Source organism: Protobothrops mucrosquamatus, unplaced genomic scaffold (assembly GCF_001527695.2).
Source record: "Protobothrops mucrosquamatus isolate PMUCROS unplaced genomic scaffold, P.Mucros_1.0 scaffold3569, whole genome shotgun sequence".
NCBI classification, from domain to species: Eukaryota; Metazoa; Chordata; class Lepidosauria; order Squamata; family Viperidae; genus Protobothrops; species Protobothrops mucrosquamatus.
Genome location: NW_015389534.1, coordinates 1759 through 23815, shown reverse-complemented (window position 1 = coordinate 23815; position 22057 = coordinate 1759). Strand labels below are relative to the sequence as shown.

Genomic DNA, 22057 nt, shown 5'->3' with positions numbered 1-22057 from the left:
AAGTAATTTTCGCCCGAGTGGGCGGGGTTTATACTAATGAGGCCGGGGAAGGAGGCTGGCGCTGCCAAGATGGCGGCGGAAAGGAGTCGCTCTCCGGTGGGGGGCTCGCCAGTGCCGGCCTCGATGTTCGCCCCCGAGCCCGTGGCTCACGGTGGGACAGTGGCGGCTTTCTCCAGGCCTCACGGCGGCGTCGCAGAAGTTGACTGCAGCGAGGACGGCGAGCTGCTCAATGGAGAGCCGGAGCTCGATCTTACCAGCAAGGTAGGCCTGGAAGGCTGGGGAGGAAAGCTGAGACGGCCGGAGGAGATGAGGTCGGCTGTGACTACTCCGGGTCTCGCTCCTTTGGCCGTCTCAGTCGTTCATTTGAGCGGTTCGCTCTCTTACCATCAACTTACCATCAACACCGGGTCGGTCCTTGTTCTGATAGCCTTTTCGGGAACTTCATTCGGCGTCGCTTCACTAATATAGTGTAGGTGAATTTGCTTGGAGATCATAAAAGGTTGGCTTCTTCTGCCCTTGTCACGGATAAGAACTGTGAGACGCGTGTCTCTGAAAGAAAATACTTACGAGGGTGTAATAAAGGGTGCTTCGCGGGATCTGAGTCGGAGTACGTGGCATTCACCCTTGGCACGTGTCTTGTTTCAGAAAGTTAATACATGTATGGTACTCCTGAATGAGTTTTCCCATAAATAAGGAAAATGTGGGACTCTTCTGCAAACAACTTTAGAATTGTAACCTTGTTTAAATTTTTTTCTAATACGTTCACTCCTTGTTTTAAAGTTGAGGTACTGTAGTTATGTGTATAGACATTTGGGTACCATCTATTTTAATATTGCATTTTTCTAATCAAAGAATTGGTGCTAGCACCTCAATGTTTATTAATTTGCTGGGCAGAGGATGATATGGAGATAGATGGAGATAGATGATGGATTGGAGATAGATGGAATCCGAGCAATTTTCACTATTTGTGTAATCTGATGACAATATACTGACAGATCAGACTTCTTTTGCTATGCTGTAGTGAACTTTGCACATCTAGGTAAATAGAAACTGTTGTTAAAATGTTGGAATGGTTATGTATACTGTGAAACATGATAAAATATTGGATATATTATTATACCATATCAGAAGCAGCAGACTTAAACTTTATTCCTCATAATGTAAATACAGTATTTGAAAATGAAGTCAATTTCAGATATTAAAGTAATCATTTTAATATTTCCTCATTAAGTAGTATAACTGGGTATTTTTATTTTATCATTCTTTTTCTTCATTTATTTCCTTCTGTCTGAAAGCAATACCATTCAAATAAATAATCATTTTAAGGGGCATTCATCAAAGGGACTTAGGAACAGTTTAACAGAAACTTGTGATATATTGTTTGAATATTGTTTTAACTGCATTGTTTGATGTATTTGTTCACTGAATTGTAATTGAGTAAAACAATATGTTAAGAGAAATAACTTGTTCTTGACATAGTTAATCAAAAGTAAACGCCCACTCTCTCTGTTTAGCTAGTAATGGTGAGCCCAACATCCGAACAGTATGATAGTTTACTCCGACAGATGTGGGAGAGAATGGATGAAGGATGTGGAGAGACCATCTATGTTATTGGTCAAGGGTCAGGTAAGTTACTCTATGTGAGCTTTAAAGAAATAGCAGTGATTTTGCAGAAGTAGCTCAATTGATTATGCTTGGGAAAAAGAAAGGCTAATATATAATAAGTATCTTCTTCTCTAATAGAACAAGATGACTTTCTCATCTTCCCATCTAGCTAGTGCTAAACCACACCATTAAAAACAAGCACTGTTTTCAGTTGTCAGTGCTAACTAATTATTAGTTACACATCAATCATCAATGTTCATATTTTCTCCCTGAACAAAACTGGAATACTATCCTTTATGAACAGTGTATGTATAGAAATAATGTGCTGCTTTTTGATAAAGGATGTTCAGAATATCCATATAAAATGAAAACAATACAGGGACTCCTCAATTTACGACCACAATTGAGCCAAAAATTTCTGTTGCTAAGTGAAACATTTGTTAAGTGAGTTTTACCCCATTTTATGATCTTTCTTGCCACAGTTTTAAGTGAATCACTGCAGTTAAATTAGTAACATGGTTAAGTGAATCTGGCTTCCCCATTGACTTCGCTTGTCAGGAGGTCACAAAAGATGAACCCACTGACTCCAGGACACTGTAACCATCATAAATATGAATCAGTTGCTAAGCATCTGAATTTTGATCATGTGACCATGGGGATACTGCAACGGTCATTAGTGTGAAAAATAAGTCACTTTTTTCAGTGACATAACTTCAAACTGTTACTAAATGAATGGTTGTAAGTCAAGGACTACCTGTAATACGGAGGTATTTCTTGCCCAATTGGAGGGTGTAATCTGTAATTTTAGGATTGCATGTAGCCTCTAAACTCCTTTTCCCTTTGATAAATCAAATAAACAAGGGCTGTATAGAAAGGCAGCTATGTGTGTTTGGGTGGGTTAGTATTCTGCTGGTAGAAAAAATGAATGACAAAGGAAAGAATGGGAGGTTATATCAATGAAATATGTACTTACCCCCTCCCAGGCCACATACCTCCATGTCCTACAGCTTGTTTTTATATGCTTTTATTTATTAAATTTATATGCCATGCACCTTACTGTCAAGTGACTCTATAAGCATTTGGAATAAAATTTGAGTTTTTATTCTTCTACCATCATCTTGCCTGTTTTAATCAATGTCCTTTAAGTATACAGTCTTTTTTTAAAATAATAGAATTCCCTAGTCTATTAACAGACCAGGAAGGGCAAACTAAATCTGTTACAATAAGTTCATGTAACTGTTTCTCCTTCCTAATGCTTTATTAGATGGGACTGACTATGGGCTTAGTGATGGAGACATGGAAGCTTCCTATGCCACAGTGAAGAGCATGGCAGAACAAATAGATGCTGATGTAATTCTCTTGCGAGAGCACCAAGAAGCAGGAGGCAAAGTGCGTGATTATTTGGTGCGGAAACGTGTGGGTGACAACGATTTCCTAGAGGTCAGGTAAGAAGAGATATGGAGGCTTGCTTAGTCAACATGATATCTGCGGCTATAGCTTGTACTAGTAGTGGCAGAAAGCTGGTAACTCTGGTTTGACTATGGAAGTAACTTGGTGTCATAATTTTTTCTCTCCTTCACGCTATGCATAGAACTTATGGTTGGGACTAAGAGTATATATTCTTACAAAGAAGTGTCTGGATGGCAGTTTCCTAATTATCATTAGAACATTGCAAGTTGTATTTTTCATATCCAACAAAAGGCAAACATTTACTTTCTTTATAGATTTTTCAACTAAGTTAATCTGTCTTAAACTGTCTTATATATTTATGCTCTGGAACAGGAGTTATTTTTACTGTGGATAGACACAGCATATTAAACTAAAATGTAGTTTATTTGGTTTGGATATAGTGTTCTGGTGAGCTCAGCCACTCAACAAACCAGTATTATGTATGAACCAGATCATGAAAATATGCTCATGATGAGAGTTTAAACACATTTGGAAGCATTCCATGAATCTGGATTTTCAGATTAAAAGTTGATACTGGTGTCTTAAGTTGTTCACCTTTTTCTTATCTTTACTCAGTTGGCACATAGCAGCTCTTGAAATTTGATCCTGACGCTTAAGAACTGGAAATATTTTTCCAGTTTTGTTTAATAGTACTTGGTGAGTATCAAGATGAAAAACTTATGCCATTCTTATTAGCTTTATGGAAATATAGTAGGAACTTGGAATGTACTTAAGAATTTCTTCCAACTCAATTCTAATTTGCAATTCATTGGCAAATGCTGTTTATACAATCTCTTTCACTCTTTGCCTCCAAAATGTATATGGTTAATGGGGTATCTTTAAAACACATAATGTTGATGTACACATTAAAAGGTAAAGTTATAAATTCAGACTGATTCCTAGAGACTTCATGAATATGTGCAAGTTGTTTACTTGGTCACAGTATAGAAGTGGTTCACTACTGCTTTCTTTTGGGGCTGCTATTGTCTTCTCACCACAGTTCTGGACTCCTGTGATGATCTCCCAACCAAGTACTAAATAAGTATGACCCATTTAGTTCTTAAGGTTAGCAAAGGTTGACTCTGGGCAAATCATTCAATGAGCTGTTTCCTTAATGAGTATAACACTCCATTGGATCCATCCTTTAAAAAACTTACAGCTAATTGAAGGGTCAGGACAGCATTTTTGAGATGTTCTTAAGATCTGCAGGGCATCTGTAAGTGATGTTTTCACTCAGGTTGCCATTATGACTGTGTCAATGTAAAACATTTGTAGATAGGTACAGGACTAACATGCCATGTGCCAGTTATATACAGTAGGGACTCTGGAATATGTACTTATACAGTATGTTCACATTGTGTAATAGGCAGTCAAGAAAGAAAACAGTCCAGCTTGGTTAGGATTTGGCCATGATGTTAGTGATTCAGTATCTGTGAAAGGAAAATGTCCTAATAATAAAAATCCCTTGTGTTTCCTACATTGTGAGAGCAGTCTTTTTTATCCTATAGCCTTTAGGATGTGTTGCATTACAAATAGTCCGCAGCTTACAACCATTTGTTTAATGACTGTTCGAAGTTACAATGGCATTGAAAAAAGTGACTTATGACCATTTTGCTACAACTGTTGCAGCATCTATATGGTCACATGATCAAAATTTGGCCACTTGGCAACTGGCTCCTCTTGCAGCATCCCAGGGTTATGTGATCACCTTTTGTGACCTTTTGACAAGCAAAGTCAATAGGGAAGCCAGATTCATTTAACAACCATATTACTAACTTAACAACTGCAGTGATTTACTTAACAACTATGGCAACAAAGGTTGTAACATGGGGCAAAATTCACTTAATAACTGTCCTGCTTTGCAATAAAAATTTTGGGCTCAATTGTGGTTGTAAGTTGAGGACTACCTGTATAACTTCCAGAAGGCCTAATTAATCATGGGAATTGTAGTCCAACCTTGCTAGCAGGAGGACTCAGATTGGGAAGGGTCATGCAGGAATATCTAATTTCCAAAAGGGAATATGATTTTCTGAATTTGCAGTTTCCTGCTTTGAACTTAGTTCCAGGTCTGATGGACATATTCAAGTTCTTGAAGTTTGTTGGCTATCTTTTTTTTTTCAAATTTATAAATTTTTGAATCAAGCTCTGATTCAAATTTTCTCCTTCCCCATCTCTCCCCATATCCACTTTTAGCAATAGCAGAGTTAGGCATTAAGATACAGAAATTGGGTCAGGGATTCAAGAAAGTAACTTGGTGACTTGTTTGTTGTATCATTCCAGCTAATCTCAATCTACCTCATTGTTGCTAATGGATAAAATTAGAGGAATACTCTGATGAGAAAAAGCAAGATGTAAATGTAATAACTGCTACTGAATGATCAATTTCAGTATCTCATTGTACAGTATGGTATGCTGCAGACCATATGTTACTTTATAGCATAAGACATGGTGGTTTTTAGCAGTTGTGCTAGCTCTGAAGAGTTGTAAGACAGAAATTGTAACCCTAGGACATTCTCATTGTGTTGGATTTAGGTTTGAATGAAGACACTGGTATTTGGGAAATAGTTTTGGTACTAATTATGTCATTGTGCACATCCTTGTGAGATTTCAATGTTCTAACTACGGCACTGGTGGCTTTTCCCTCCTTTTCTCTTAGTCTTAGTTGTTTATGTTTTGTATGATCTAGAAACTGGTGATTGGAACCGTATGAAGTGGCTCTTAAAATATTTGTTTCAACATTTTGAATATGCTGCTGATTTTCATTTTATCTTGTGACAGAAGGAAATTGATTCCAATTGTTGCATTGAAGTCCAAGAAATTTATCACTTTCTTTTGCCTTCCTGTAGGGTAGCAGTGGTTGGCAATGTGGATGCTGGGAAGAGCACTTTGCTGGGCGTTCTTACCCATGGCGAACTGGACAATGGACGTGGTTTTGCTCGGCAAAAACTTTTTCGCCACAAGCATGAGATTGAGTCAGGCCGTACCAGCAGTGTGGGCAATGACATTTTGGGCTTCGACAGCGAAGGCAATGTTGTGAACAAGCCTGACAGCCACGGTGGGAGTTTGGAGTGGACCAAGATTTGTGAGAAATCAACAAAAGTCATAACCTTCATTGATCTGGCTGGGCATGAGAAGTACTTGAAGACTACAGTCTTTGGCATGACTGGGCATCTCCCTGATTTTTGCATGCTAATGGTAAGCAATGCTAGTTGTAGGGGAAGGGGGTTGTGGTGAAGCGGCCCCTTTTCTAATGTTGGTCTTGACTCACTAACAGTTGAACAGTTGAGTATAATTTATGTGATAAATGCAATAACAGCAATAATAATAAATAATAGGGTAGAATTTACATACTAAAACTGTTTTTACCAAACTGAACGTTGGAAGCTTCAGTTGTCTGTCTTCTGCTCATGGAACTGTGGTTTGCGGCTTATCTTGATTTTGCAAGGTATTTCTCAGCCTAACTTTGTTTTTGAATTGTACAAAATGTATTTTATTTATTCGTTCAATTTATATGCCGCTCGTCTCGCTATCAAGAACTACTCTGGGTGGCTTACAATATGTACGAAAGTTCCTGCTTAAGTACAAAATGCAAACTTAGTAGAAATATCTCCTTGCTATATGGGAGGATCCCAAAGACATCAGTGTTAATGCATGCAAAGCATGTAAACTCTGACTCCTGTTGGCTTATTGAACATTCTTCCTTATATTGGAAGAGCAAAAAAGAAACTTTGTCATGGTAACTTAATAAGAATTGATTTAGGTTATGTCTGTATCAGTGACTTTACTTCCATGACAGTAGCAAGCAAGCTGTTTCTGTTTGTCATTGTGTGCTGATTCTGAGGTTCATATCCCATCCTAAAATAAAGGGAAGCTTGGGAATTGCATGGAGACAGATACTACAGAGAAGTTTTTAAATGTGGAAAATTGCTTTTAAACATTTTGAATCGACTGGAATATTTACTTCATTAAGACACCTTCTTTCTGGTACATGTCCTAAGTTGTCTGTCTGGATTTCTCTTGAATTATGTTCTTCAAATTATCCTCACAAATGGTGTTATTAACCGTGAAAAATTATTTCTCATATGGCAACTTGATCAACTTTTACTTTGCTACAAATCTTAATTTTTGATGGATTGAAATGCATGTCTATGCCCATCTTTTTTGGCATACACATAAATCATTGCTTAATGCTGTCATAGTCATGGTTGTTTTACCTTAAAATTTATCTCAATACAGGTTGGCAGCAATGCTGGAATTGTTGGGATGACCAAGGAGCACTTAGGTCTGGCATTGGCGCTAAATGTTCCAGTCTTTGTGGTGGTGACCAAGATTGATATGTGTCCGGCTAACATACTTCAAGGTAAATGGTTATTGCTACAACCGTTTCTCTTTGTTGTTTTTATCTCAGTTGTGCCTGAATTTTTCGTCTTCTGATTTCTAATCTGGTTTCTTAATTGCATCAGACTGATTCTCAGTACAAAATATTCCTAGTTTCCCACATCAGCCTTGAGAAAAGCTCAAAGTCACCCAAAGAGCTTTTGTGACTGAGGGCAAGGCTGAACTGCTCAGAGTCATATATGTAAATGTAGTTGTGTAGGCTAAGACTCTTTTCTGATACTGCAGGTGTTGGTTTTTCCAGGCCTTTTATGTAAGGTATGACCTAGGATCCTCTGGAACGCATAGCCAGCTCTGTAACAGAAAACAGAGGCTTTGTTTATCTAGTACATAAAACAACCTACTGGTTGCTTAGCATGATGACTACAATTGGGATTTATTCAACAAACTATGGTAAAATGAACAATAGCTGTGAGCCCAAAGCTGATTGGCAAGCTGGTCTGTTACCAGTAGTCTTAAAAATTGACTCTTTACAAAAATCTATAGATTATAAACTGTTCTTGACATCTGTCTTTTGCAAGAGCATCTTCATTTATTCCTTACTGTGGTAAGTATTCATGGGGAAATTATTTTTGCTGCCAAAGACAAGCTATTGTCTTCGTATAAAAGAACATTGAATGCCAAAGGCACTTAGGTGTGGAATTTACTGTAGTGGGGTATTTCTAAGAGAACAGACTGACCGGAATAGGATGTGTTCTTCAAAGTTATGTTGGTGGATGAATGAGGCTGCCTGCTCCTGGGCAAAAATTGCATCCATTAGTCTCTTTCTATATTGTTATGGTGATAAAATGGATATTCTGGGCTTCCTGGTGTCTCTATTTATTTTACCATTTTAATATTGAGAGCTAAAACCAGACTGCAGGGAAGCAGTGGTAGATTGAAGACCGCTTTGCTTTTTGTGGAATGAAAAGCCTTGAAATTCTGGATAAAGGACCTGGGATCACCCACAAGAGCGTCATAGAGATGCTGCCTGCAAGGAGACCATAAAATAATGGTCTCCAGTGGGTGTTAAGAGTTCTGGGAGCATAGTGAAAACCAGCTTTGCCCAGTTTGGAACTATCAAATGGACACTGGTTTCACCCACTTCCTCTCCTAAATCATTTTAGGAAATGGCTTGTTAACTGCTTTTTGGATATTACGAACCTTCAGAATATCTTTCATCACACCTTCAACCCCCTAGTGAAAGAAATTTCATGTAAATTTAAGAACTTAATTTTTTAAATTCGGAAATAAAGAGCAAAAGGGTGATTATGTTGATTTTGAAAATGTTTAAAAAGATCGAGGGGTTAAATGGATTGGAAATAAGATTTTGAAACCAATTGGATTGTTTAAAATTATATTAAAATACTAGCTGTACCCGGCCACGCGTTGCTGTGGCTCAGTCTGGTAAAAGTGTGTGTTGCTTTTACGTCCAACAGATGGCGCTGTTTTTCAAAAAAGCATGTTTTTACCTGTCACAGGTGTGACATCTATATAATACAGGTATATAAAAACACACGCGTATTCGAATGCAACGTTGTGTCAAAATTTCAAAGCAATCGTTGAAGAACTTTCAGAGATTTAAGATTTTGAACAAACGAACATTTACATTTTTATTTATATAGATATAGATATTTAAGGATTTTGAATCTAAGTGTAAGAAATCTTCCTGTGTAAAAATGTTGTGGGTAAAGGCAATCAGAAAGAGTAAAAGATAATTAAAGGAGAAGAGACCCACTAATACAGAACAGAGTAAAGTATTTTAACTTTGGAAGAATTAAAGAATATTTGGTAACGGGGCACTTTCTCTTGCTACCATAAAATAGGTTTTAAAAGAACAGATAGATAGAAGAAGGTATAAGTGAGAACCAGGCTGTTTTGGATATGGATTGAAAAATAACAAGATACAAGAATGATATGGAAAAAGATGTTATACAGGACTTACAATGAAACCCTTAATGTCTTAATAAATAAGGGGGACAAATAATAGAAGAGTGACTTGAAGAATTTTCTTATTTTGGATTTATCAAGAGATGTACTGTATTACACTCATGAAGGAATTCCTGAGATAAAACAAAAAAATGAAAAGAAATCAGCTACTATTTAAAGGGAATAAACTTCTAGATTTTTAAAAGAAAAAAGAAAAAAATATAAAATTGGCTTATTCGACTAAGATTTAAAAAATACGTATGATATTCTTTTTAGTAGCTTGGGTTTTTTTTTAAACCAGGACTGAATGAGGAGGTTTTAAATACTTGTTTATAGATAAGATATCAGAAGAAGGGGGGAGGTTGTGTGTCTCTGTGTATTTTCAGAGAAAGTGATAAGTTATGGTGTTAAAAGTAAAGGATTACAGAAGTTGGCTTACATAATTAAGATTAAAATATATATGTTGTTACTTCTGTATATGTGTTAAACTTGCAAGAGAGTTTCTAAGAGGAGACAAAAAAAATAAGACATGAACTTCAATCAAAGGGATTAAAGATGATGATTTTAAATTTGTTGCTTTTTCTAGTAGCTCTTAAAGGGTTTTTCTTGACAGTTCAAAAGAGGAGGCAAAATATGTTTATATATAAGAGATAAGATATGGGAAGATTTTTTTGTAATAGAGAAAACAATAAATCATTGTGTTGAACAGAATACAAATTGATTTATTTGATTGTAGTTGAACTATATATGTTGCTATTTTGGGTAACTCTTAGTGGACTTTTGCTGATTAAGATTGAATGACCAGTCTTCATAATTTGTTCATAGATGAGAATGAGATATGGGAAGACGAGATCTTTTGAAATGTTGAAGAAGGTGATCAACCACTAAAAATGAAGGGGGCAGTCATTTCATGTTTTTTTTCTTTTCCTTATATATTTTTTCTTTCCCATCCTTTTTTGCATCTTTCATTTTTTATTTTTTATATTTTCTTTTAGTTTGTATTTTTTAAAATTTAATAAAAATATTATTGAAAATAGATACTGAGAGCAAAACGAGATCCTAGACCACATGACAAGATTAAATCTTGTAAAATTTCTTAAACTATTAATTGTATTTTGTGAAATTAAGTTGTGGTCAAAGTAATAATGCAGATTAAATTCTACCTATAAGAATTGTTTTATTTTAGGACTGATTTTTTTTAAAAAAGGTACATATTATAGAGAATAAAAGTTGTAAGCAAGCAGAAACAAGAAGCTGTTTTAGTCCATCCAAAGTTCTTATTAATTTTTAAAATTTAATTTGATTAAAGTAAGTCTGTAACTTACTTTCTAAATTCTAGCTCTACTTAAGACTTCTTTTTTTCTCCTTTTAAATAAATTTTAAAATCCCGGTGGTCCAGGCATGTAAATATTTCAAATAAATTGAAAGTGTACATATCTGCTGTATAACTCTGGAACAGTTTTTATATAGTACTTGATTAGTTCTGAATATGAGCCATTGTGCTATTTGCAATGTTGTCAGCTGGAGAACAAATGGTCCTGCTGGCAAAATTGTAAGGGAACTGTCATCCAGGAGCCTGCTTTGACAAATGGAAGATGATTCTGTCCTCCGCCCCCCCCCCCTGCTCTCAGTTAACCCTATCAAAATTAAGTGCTACAAACAGGCCTAATTGTTTTCATTTTGTTCATGAAGAAACTCTGAAGCTCCTGCAACGACTTTTGAAGTCCCCAGGATGCAGGAAGATCCCGGTGTTGGTCCAGAGCAAAGATGATGTTATCGTTACTGCCTCCAATTTCAGCTCTGAAAGGTGATTAATGAAAACAAGCTGAATCCCAATTTGATAACTTACAACAGAGATGAAAGACTTCCAGGAAAGCCCTGTGAAATCCATGTTTTTTTAAAAGCAAATCTAAGTAGACCCTCACAATCCTATCATTTTTCTATAATGGAAGTGGGTGGTTCTTTTACAGTTGTAGCTCCCTATTTTGCCAGCCCTAGGATTAAAAACATGGTGAGATTATTGAATCAGAAATGCAATGTTATATGACTTGGGTATACTACCAGTGTTAGGGGCAGCAGGAATAACATACTTGGAGTCCCTGGAAGGGTAGGGGTTTTCAAATTGAGTCCTCATCTTCTGGAAGTCTGATGAACAGACTTGAAAGGCTATTTGAATGAATCAGACTCATTGTGCTCTTTACATTGTTGTCAGCTGGGGAATAATACCAATAGCCCAGCTGGCAAAATTGTAAAGGAACCATCACCTAGGATCCTATTTTGACAAATGGAAGGTGATCCTTCTCCATCTCTCTTCTCTTTCCTACTCTCAACTAATCCTATCAAAGCTGCAGTTTTTTTCTTGGCTTCCATATCCAAGCACATGTCCATGCACAGAGGGAGTGTGCTGTTCCAGAGCTCCAGCAATGCTAAATCCACTGGCATGACCAATATCTGGTGTGTGCTGATTTGTTGGTCTCCACCACCTCATTCTCAACCTTTCCCTTTAACAAAGCTTGATGGCTTTCTGGGGGAAGGTCAAACAGGTGGGCAGGAAGCAAAAGTGTAAAGGTAGAGAGATGCCATTCCCCTTCTCTCTGGTTTCACTTTCTCCCAGTTAACAAGGAGAAATCATTGGGCCAGAGCAAGCGAAAAGACAGGTGGAGGACAAGGAGTACTGCTTAGTGTTGCCAGGTAGATCTCTATTTGTATTTCCAGCAACTGAGCAGGAGATAGTCTGGCTGCTGGAGAGAGAGAGAGAGAGAGAGAAGGCAGTTACTCCTTGTGCCTTGTTCTGCTCCTGCTTGTTGAGCTGCAGCTCCTGCTAGTGCCCTCACTACCTGAGAGAGGATGAAGCAGTGTGGCAATTTCTCAGCTCATCACCAGTAGGACCAAAGTAAAGCTATGGAGAGGCAGCCAGGGCTGCAGCACTGTCTCAACTTTGGATTGGTTGAAATGAAGTCTCATGTATGACCAATGCAAGTCATCTTTCATGTATAACTGATGCAACCTTTTCTTTGACACCTACTTCTTGGTGAAGGGAAGCTTAGAGAAAAAGAGAAGGAAAGATGTCACTTGATTTTCCTTCATTCATGGGCAAGAAAACAGTAATGTGAAAGTATTTGATCTTCCCCAGATGAAAAACAACTCAGCATCATCCCAAGCAGTCTTCCATAGCATGGGCTTGTGGGCGGTTGAGCATGGGTCCTTGATGGTGATGGGAGACTTGCTGTGAGAAGGAGTGTTGGAGCAGGTTCTTCCTGCAAGGCAAAAGCTGAAAAAAGATTATTTGGGGGCACAACTGAGGCTAAGGAGGCAGAAGTGAGCTGCAACAACCCTGGTTGGGATATCCAGGGCTTTTTTTTTTTTTTGTCATAGAACGCCCAGAACGGAGTTCCGGCACCTTTTTTGGATGGAACCTTGTAGGGTAGGCAAGGCAGGTTGTATGACGTGTGTGAGTTCCGGCACCTTTTTTTTTTTTTTTTTTTTAGAAAAAAAGCACTGGGGATTGGAGAGATATCCAATTAGGCCACTTCTGCCTTTACTAAGAAAAAGATTGGAAATTTGATCAGAGGGTGGGTGGAAATAAATGTAATGTAGTTTCCTTGGAGATTAAACTTCTATTTGAAAGATGCTGTTTCTGCAGCAGGCAGTTTGTGGCCTTTCCGGTATTGCCAAATGATGGTGCCCATAATCCTTCAGACTTGGCTGGACTGGCTGGAACTACTGGAATTTGCAGTTCAGTAACTCCGAAGGGCCACAGATTATAAATTAAAATGTAACAAAAGTGGTATTTTTTCATCCAAGCCTAATCCAATGAAATCATTAGTTTTATTCATGAAGCAATCCAAATTCATTTATTACTTTAGAGTAGCGGTGGGCAACTATGGCCTGTTTACGACCTGTGGACTTCAGCTCCTAGAATTCTTGAGCCAGTGTGGCTGGCTCAGGAATTCTGGGAGTTGAAGTCCACAGATTGTAAAAGGGCCATAGTTGCCCATCCTTGCCTTAGGGCAGGGGTGTCAAACTGGCGGCCCGCGGGCCGGATGCATCGTGCGCAGGCCACGCCCACCCCGGCTCCACAAAGGCAAAAAATTTGCAATATGTCATGCTATGTCACGTGACACGATCGAGTTTGACACCCGTGCCTTAGGAGATCACAGAATGGCAAAGTGTGTGAAGCCCTGTTGCAGGGCACCTTTCTTCCATCACTAGGTATATTTGTTATATCATCTAGAGATGTACCAAACATAAAGAACAAGATAGTAAAGAGCCCTGAATAATTTGTTTTGTAATAATTTTTTTTTCTCATTAGGATGTGCCCAATCTTCCAGATTTCCAATGTCACTGGTGAGAATTTGGAATTGCTGAAGATGTTTCTCAATCTCCTGTCTCCAAGGACAAGTTACCGGGAGGAAGAACCTGCGGAATTCCAGATAGATGACACTTATTCTGTGCCAGTAAGCAGAAGTATTCTAGAAAAATGTTTCTCTCATCTTTTTCAGAGATGAGAAAAGTAAAGAAATTATCTGCTATTTGCTGTCCTAACTTGATTCCCTTTTTTTCCTTTTTTCCTTTCTTCCTGGCATAGGGTGTTGGAACAGTGGTATCTGGGACAACCCTGAGAGGCCTAATCAAGTTAAATGACACTTTGCTTCTGGGCCCAGATCCGCTCGGCAACTTCTTGCCTATTGCAGTGAAATCCATCCATCGCAAGCGCATGCCAGTCAAGGAGGTGCGGGGTGGTCAGACTGCTTCCTTTGCTCTGAAAAAGGTGAGTGCCAACTTGCTATGGGTCTACTTTCTTGGAAAGCATTTATATTCAATGTCTAACAAAGCAATGGTAAAGATGTGAATCCAGAAGTATATAGATTCTGGGTTAAGGGGGTTTATTCCTTGGTCTGTATATTTAGGATGGCTAAGGTATAGCAAGTTTCGTCTGCAATTACACACCAAAATTGCCTCCACTGAAAATGAGTTAATGAGAAATACGATAGAGATTTATATGCATGTGGAACAGGCAGTCCCTTTTATTTTCTTCCATAATTTTCTTTCTACTTGTTAATCTTACTTAATTTTTTAGGAAATGGATTGAGTTCAATTGGATTTAGTCCCAGATAAGTAAGTGTAGAGACCTAAGTTGGCATAGTAGTTTAAGGCACAAGGCTAGAAGATGGGAATCCACGAGTTCTAGTCCTGCCTTAGGCACAAAGTCAGCTGGGTAGCTTTGGGCCTGTCACTCTTTCTCAGTCCTAGGAAGAAAGCAATGGCATATCACTTCTGAAAATCTTGCCAAGACGTAAATGGTTTTGACCAAAACCATTACCTTAAGTTATTCTTCTTGGGATGGTTTCCTGCTTGGGTAGTTGGATGGATGGCCATCCTACTGCTTCCCAGAAGAGGTTGTATTTAAAGAGCTGGTGTAGTCTTCCGTAAATACCACAGAAGTATGTTTATTTTCCAGTGAACCTACTTTTGATTTTGATAACTCTCTTTTAATTATTCCACTACCAGATCAAACGCTCCTCTATCAGGAAAGGCATGGTGATGGTATCACCTCGGTTGAATCCTCAAGCCTCTTGGGAATTTGAAGCAGAGATTCTGGTACTTCACCATCCTACCACTATCAGTCCACGTTATCAGGCAATGGGTATGTGACGTTGCTTTCCATGTCTTTATATACACTTGTTGCAGTTTAGCTTGAAATATTAAATATATTACTGGTAGTGGTTATTCCCCATAAGGGTAGGAGTGCACAACATAGGTTCAAGACCATCTTCTGAAGCTATTGCTGCAGTTCCTTATGCTCTAAATTGTAAAATTAAATTAGATTAGGAGAATTGCTGTTATCTTAATCCTTCCCTCCCCAAACCGTACATTAAGAGGCCAGGTGCAGCTCTTAATATTTTGCATCTCTAACTTAAAACACCAGCAATGAGCAAAAGAGCACTATTCATTGTGAAACTTTTGGAATGTGGCAGAACATCAAGATGTTGGGTGATTCATGTCTAGATTGCTTGACTTGCACCATTGTAGAAATCCCATTTTAGTGCTAGATTTGACGGATGACCGGAAGGGGAGGGGGGAAGGGAATGACTGCATGTGATTTTTTTTAACCTGTATGTGACAAGATACAGGCTTTTGAGGAAAGTATGACATATGTTAGGCCTTCAGATTTGTCACTGGAGAAATCCTTCACCGGGATGCCAGTAGGCAATGAAGATCTGGGCTCACTAGGGAAAGTAACAAGAGTAAAGTTTTGATGTTGATCCTGTTAGTCAGAGATGCAGATACATAACAAAGGAAATTGAACTTTTTTGTGTGGTGAATTAATAATATTCATGTATATTGCCAATATTTGTTTCCTTGGGGATATTCTGAGTGCCAGTGAGATTCTTACTGTTTCTAGTACATTGTGGTAGCATTCGCCAGACAGCCACTATCCTTAGCATGGACAAAGACTGCCTGCGCACTGGGGATAAAGCCACTGTCCACTTCCGCTTCATCAAGACTCCAGAGTACTTGCACATAGACCAGCGGCTGGTTTTTCGTGAGGGGCGTACCAAAGCTGTCGGCACTATCACCAAGGTAATAGTGGATGGGGAGGAATTGCACAGATTGGTACCCGCAGTTCCATAATATCTCTTCTTCATTTAATAAATGGTGTATTGCTTTGATGCCAGTTACTGCTTATTTCTAGTTACTGGTGGGGTACCTAATTGATGTACCATAACAAAATAACAATTTTGTTATTTTCCAGTATCTATATATTTTTTCTTAAAGATTACAGCACGTTGGATGGGATTAACTTTACAGCAGATTCTATGCTTAGATGGTTCTGCTCCCATTTTTTCAGAGCTTTCAGCCCGGTAACTAGAACAAGTTTGAGCATTGTTGTTCAGTAAGAAACTTTAGTCCAGCTTTCTCCAACCCAGTATGCAGTTTGGCAAAATGTTGCTTGTCTATCTGAATTTGTATTTAGCTGTGCTGGAAGGATCCATTGGGAAACTAGTAAGAAAAAAATGGAGTCTATTTCTGCTGTTTTGGGCCTTTCCCTCTTTTTTTAGAGTTGCCGCAACAAGTCAAGTATCTTCTAGACAGCGGTTCTCAACCTGTGTGTCGTGACCCCTTTGGGGGTTGAACGACCCTTTCACAGGGGTCACCTAAGACCATCGGAAAACACATATTTCCGATGGTCTTAGGAACCGAGACATCGCTCCTCTATCTCTCCAGGTGGTGGGTGCGTCCATGCTGGCGCCGAGGCCAGGGTACTGCGGGGTCGGGCGGCGAGGCCGGGTGCTGGCGGAGGAGGGGTGGGCCGCGTGGAGTGAGGCGCGGGGCAGGAGGGCGGCGAGGAGGCGGGCGCTGCTGCTGCTGCTGCTGCTGCTGCTGCTGAGGCGGCCGATCACAACCCAGAAGCGCCACAACATGGAGCGGTGAGGGCGGACAGGCAGGCCGAGGGGGAGGTGCGGCCCTCTGCATGATGAAATCGCAGGCGGAGCCAGCCCCACCTCAGCCGGCGCAGGGGGCGGCGCCACGCATGTGCGGCGCTCCCAGGCCGAGGCGGTTGCTGGGCGACGGCCCACGTGCGCCCTCGGCTTGCCCGGCGCACGCTCCAGCCGCAGGAGAGGAGGCAGAGCGCACGTGCCAGAGAGAGAGAAAAAAAGTGAGAGAGAATGAGAATGACCAAACCCCGTCCCTCCTCCTGCCCCCGCCCGCAGGGGTCGCAGCATTAGGAAGGTTGAGAACCACTGTTCTAGAATTTTCACTCCATCCAAAATGGAATCTTCTTAGGTGCCCTGCATCAGTGTTCTGTCTGTTGAAATAAAATATTGCTGCAATACCTATATTTTCCAAAGGCTTGCAAACCCAGTTATAGTTCTATGTCGTTTAAGTCTTACTTCTGTTTGGAATTAAGGTATTATCCCAATGGATTCTTCGTATTTATAAATGCAGTGTGCCAACCATCCTTTTTTAAGCATGACAAATTCAGAAGGTCCTGGTTGCCAAATCAAAATATAATTTTATATATGATCCAAATAGATCAATTGAATCCTATGTACAATGAAATGGTTTAAATATTGTTCTGCTGTTAAAATCTCTCTTTTACATAATGTTTGGCCTTCCCTATCAGCTCCTGGAATAAAAAAAAAAATAGACTAACTATAGTCTCTTCTTGCTTCAGGAGTTGTATGAGATGAGAGAGCTTAGCTTCTTTTTCTAAGTATCTAAAAGTCTAACTAAAGTCACATCAACTTTGCTTGTTTGATTCTATGCTTTAAAATAAAACCCAGCACTCAACAAAGATCCTGATTCTGGTTATCTGTTTTTGACGGGCAGTTACTCCAGACCACCAATAATTCTCCTATGAACTCGAAGCCCCAGCAAATAAAGATGCAGTCTACAAAAAAAGGACCCTTGACCAAGCGCGAAGAGAGTGGAGCCCAGGCTGGCATACCAGTGCTGACTTCCACTGTGGCAGAGGATGCAGCATCACTGGCAGCAGTTGCCCCAGCACCATCTGGTGCTCAACAACCACAGGTAGATAAAGTGGCCTGGGCAGTGCCTTTGTGCCCTTGTCAATGTCATCATACCTTTCCCAGGCTTACCTTAAAGGAGCCACAGTTTCTCCACTGATTTTGGCCAAGTTCATATTAAGAAAGTGCTTTTTAAACTAAACCTTGTTGAACAAGCCTTCGTATCCTGATTCACGTTCCCTGTTAAGTCAGAAGAAAATAACCAAGCAGGGTGTAGTATGTTCATTTTTAATATTGTATGTTCTCATTTGTTTTTTCTGTCCAGAATTGGTATGATTACATCAGGGGTCCTCAACCATGGCCACTTTAAGACTTGTGGACTTCAACTCCCAGAATTCCTCAGCCAGCAAAGCAAAGCTGGCTGAGGAATTCTGGGAATTGAAGTCCACAAGTCTTAAAGTGGCCAAGGTTGAGGACCCCTGGATTACATCATAAAAATGGGTGCCAACATAGGCACAGATGCCAGGGCAATAATCTTGTAGCCAAGGAAGCTGCTTGTATCTTTGTTTCCTTTTAAAATGGAAGCTTATTTTTCATGCATTCCACAGTGAACATCATACACTTTTTATTTAGTTCAAAGTGAGACAGCTGTTTGTCTGCCTCAGGTTTAAGTGTCCTACTTAATTGTTCATGGGCTGTTAAATCTTTTCCACATGAGCTTGCAGTTCTTTTGCAGTGTGTGGATCCAACTGTTTCCTTTATCTTTACGATGTGGATTAATACAGTAAAGATTTGCTGAGAGAGTCTTATTTTACAGTTGTCCCAACGTGTAGAATGAACTCCCTTCTGAATTACGGAGATTTCCTTGAATTATATTGAAGGCATAAAATGTATCCAATTCAAATTTCTGTTTTGGCAAGAGGGGTTTACAGTTTTGTGAGGTTTTCCTTTGCAGAATTTTATAGCATTCTATTGTACTTCAAATGTTAAGATGCCATTGCAAACTTTGGACAGGTAGCAGAAATTTGTTAAATTGACAAAAACTTAAGAGCTTTAGCCTAGCAGTGCTCCTTAATTCAGATACTTGTGCTCTGTGTGTGCAATCATTATTTATCTAGCATGTCAATCTCCTTTCTTCCTTTGGCCTGTGTCTGCCTTTGTTTTGTCTCCTGTCATGTGTTGTCTGTCTAGTGCTTTCCAGATGAATTGGAATAGAACTTTTATTCTCTCAATCTTTGTCCATATCCTAGTTGTCTGTCTTGGTTATTATCTGTGTCTGTCCTGTGTTCAGCTTACCTCTGCTTTTCTCTTCCCAATGCTTTCCTTCAGCCTGCATTGGATGAAGAACCCCACAATCAAGAGGGAAATAAGGTATTTCCTCTACTATGGCTTATATGCCTTAGGAGCACAGGCTGTGGAGTGAGCTCTAGTCATAACCTTTAAATTGAATTCTCATGAAGCTCAGGAACCTTCAGCTTGAATTGTTACGAAAATGCTTTCTCATCCTCTCATTTCTCATTTATTATTTGATTTTATTTACAGTTTGTTTTGTCACAAATTTCAAAGGAACTTACAGTGGAAAGAGAAATACCCAAATAAAACCTAAACTATACTAGTAATGTTAGGGTAGCTGACCATCAAATACTCTTGTATTACTGGTCTTTAATTCGTGGTGGAAATGCTCCATGCCCACTTTATTTTGCTGCAGTGTTTGTTCCACTTAGCAGTTACAACAACAGAGAATATCCCACCATCACGACTATAAGAAAGCATCAGCGAGATGTCCTCTTCTGAATTGGACTGGGAAGGCTTATATGGAAGATGTTTTTTATGGGGCTTATACATATCCAATACCTAACACTATGACTTGTGTTTGTGCATTTTTTTTTTCAATTTCTTTGGTCGTTCAAAATCTCTTGTCCATCTTATTCTAACTTGGCCTCTTTTTTCTCCCCTCCCCCTTTCCCCAGGCAAAGGTTGGAGGTGGTGGCCGGAGGCGTGGTGGCCAGCGTCATAAAGTGAAATCTCAAGCAGCTATTGTGACTCCAGCTGGTGGCTGCTGAACATCTTTTCAGTAATTGAGAAATTCACATCTCCCCCTCCATTTCTTCAATTCAGAAACCCGGAGCAGCTTAACCAAAATCCTTTGCAGCTGATCTTCTACTGTGGAAGATTTGGGGGGGAAGGGGGAGGAGGTTCCAGGGAATGTGGGTTTTCCATTGAAGCTAATGAAGGTGACAAAGAACAGTGGGACTGACCAGCAGCCACCTTCTCCCTTTTCCTAAAACATTTTGTACACCTCAAGCTCTTAGTCATGATTTTTATGTTTTTATTATGGTGGTTTGTATGTGAGTGTGCTTGTGAGCATGTGCATTCAGGAGAATGCAGGTACAGAAAAGTAAGTACCTGTGTCTTCTCCATTCTCATGTTCATCATTAGGTTAGCTAACTTACTCTTTTGCAGTTGGGAATTTCTGAAATCCCAACTCTTTAAGAGTAAGAATATGTGATATTTGGCTGGGAGGAGATAGCAGTTCTTCCCCCATGTTTCCAATGGTTTGAAACAGATACTAGGTCTCTCTCGCTGTAATTTCCCCATGACCATAGTTGGTAACTGTCACAAAGGAAACCTCCCAAACCAGCCTCATCCCAAATCTTAGATTTCAATGAAATCCTAGAAGTTAAGTGTGTATTTGTAAGCTTGTTTGCACGGACTTCATCCTTCTGAAAGAAAAGGAGAATTTTGAAAGTGAGATTTGGAGGCTGAAGAGAATTTCATATTTTGTATATTATGTTCAGAATTTATCTTTTTTCCTACAGAGCAAACTGTAGAGGCTTCTTTATTACCAACTGCCTGCTATATCTAGTTTTGCACCCAGCTATGTGGGCACATTAGGAACAAGAGAGCAAGAGTGCAAGGTTGTTTCTGGTTATTTGCCCATTTATTTTCATGGCTTCCAAACCAATTTGAAGGCCACATTTCCTACATACCAGGAATAGATGCTATTGACGGCCTCTGCATATTCAGCTCCCTTCATATTGCAGAAATAACTGCCTGTTTAATTAATTTAATGCTTTAGAAATCAACTTAGAAACTTGTTTCAGTCTCCATATTTTTCCTGTGGCAGTTACAGAGATTTCATAGAGATGGGCTGAGGTTTCTTGAATCCACCATTAAAACTTAAAGTCATAGTTGTGATTTTATAACTTTAGTAGCGTGTCTCTTCAAAGCACGCATTCTTGAACTGACTTATTTTAACTGCATCATGTTTTTAAAAAGGAGAAAGCATGAAAAAAAATTGTGGTTTCTAGTTAACTGGTTTGTAACTTTGAATAGCATTTTTCCCTACAACATAGTGTTTCTTAGATTTATTCCATCCTAACCATTTTTGGAATGACCAGTCTTTTTTAAGTTATAAACATTAAAGAGCAGGTAGGACTACTTATGCCATCTTCCCAAATTTGATACGCTGTACATCTGTTGAATTACAATTCTCCAGCAAGCATGATTAACAAATATGCTGCATGGGATTCATGGACATTGCAGACCAATCTATATTGAAGACGCCAGATTAAGGAAAATTGCTATACCTGTCTTGCTTTTTGAACATGATGCTCAGCACCTGCAGCATTAAGAGCACCCTGTAAGGACAAATCATTATGAGGATGATTAATGCAAGGTAGCAAACCTGTGCTATTGCTTTTTACTCTGTATTACATCTGTCTCCTTTACCTTCCAGTACCAAGGAAAGCAGAGGCTTTAGTCTGGTGTCTTCTTTACTTCGTTTCTTTGTTCAGAAAGATGATTGTACAATGCTGGCAAGCATTAAGAAAGTCACAGTGCTGTGTTCTCCTTTTTGAGCCGCACATAAGGACTACTGAGGCTGGCATGGTGTCAACATTAAAAAGAACAATTTGGTAAAAAAAAAGAAGAAAATCTTGTTGTTCTCTCCATTTTAAAGGAAATGAGGTATTACTTCACTAATCCTGGTTCATAAAATGTAAATCAGGTTAGATGTAATTTGTAAATACGTTTTATATGGCTGAGGTTTCTTCTCTGAAAAGTCTTGAAGGCTAGCTGGTTGTTCTCCTGAGCTGGAGATTATTAAATACTTCCAGCACCTTGTAGAAAATCAAATTGACAAAAGAAACTTGTGCCATAAGAAAACTCCTGCTGAATCAAATATGCCTTTTTCTATATTGTGACTTAAGGGGGAGTTCAAAAGC

General features: G+C 39.2%; 1 protein-coding gene across 1 annotated transcript; it reads left to right on the top strand.

The window, feature by feature from the left end:
* The first annotated feature begins 48 nt into the window (after positions 1-48).
* On the top strand, positions 49-20019 carry GTPBP1 (GTP binding protein 1). Its single transcript, XM_015827238.2, has 12 exons — positions 49-261; positions 1515-1626; positions 2870-3050; positions 5901-6249; positions 7291-7414; positions 11050-11164; positions 13670-13814; positions 13946-14128; positions 14869-15004; positions 15764-15942; positions 17695-17895; positions 19802-20019. Exons 1-12 carry the CDS (start codon positions 70-72, stop codon positions 19892-19894), a joined length of 2010 nt encoding a protein of 669 aa, XP_015682724.2. The 5' UTR covers positions 49-69; the 3' UTR covers positions 19895-20019.
* Positions 20020-22057: the final 2038 nt, after the last annotated feature.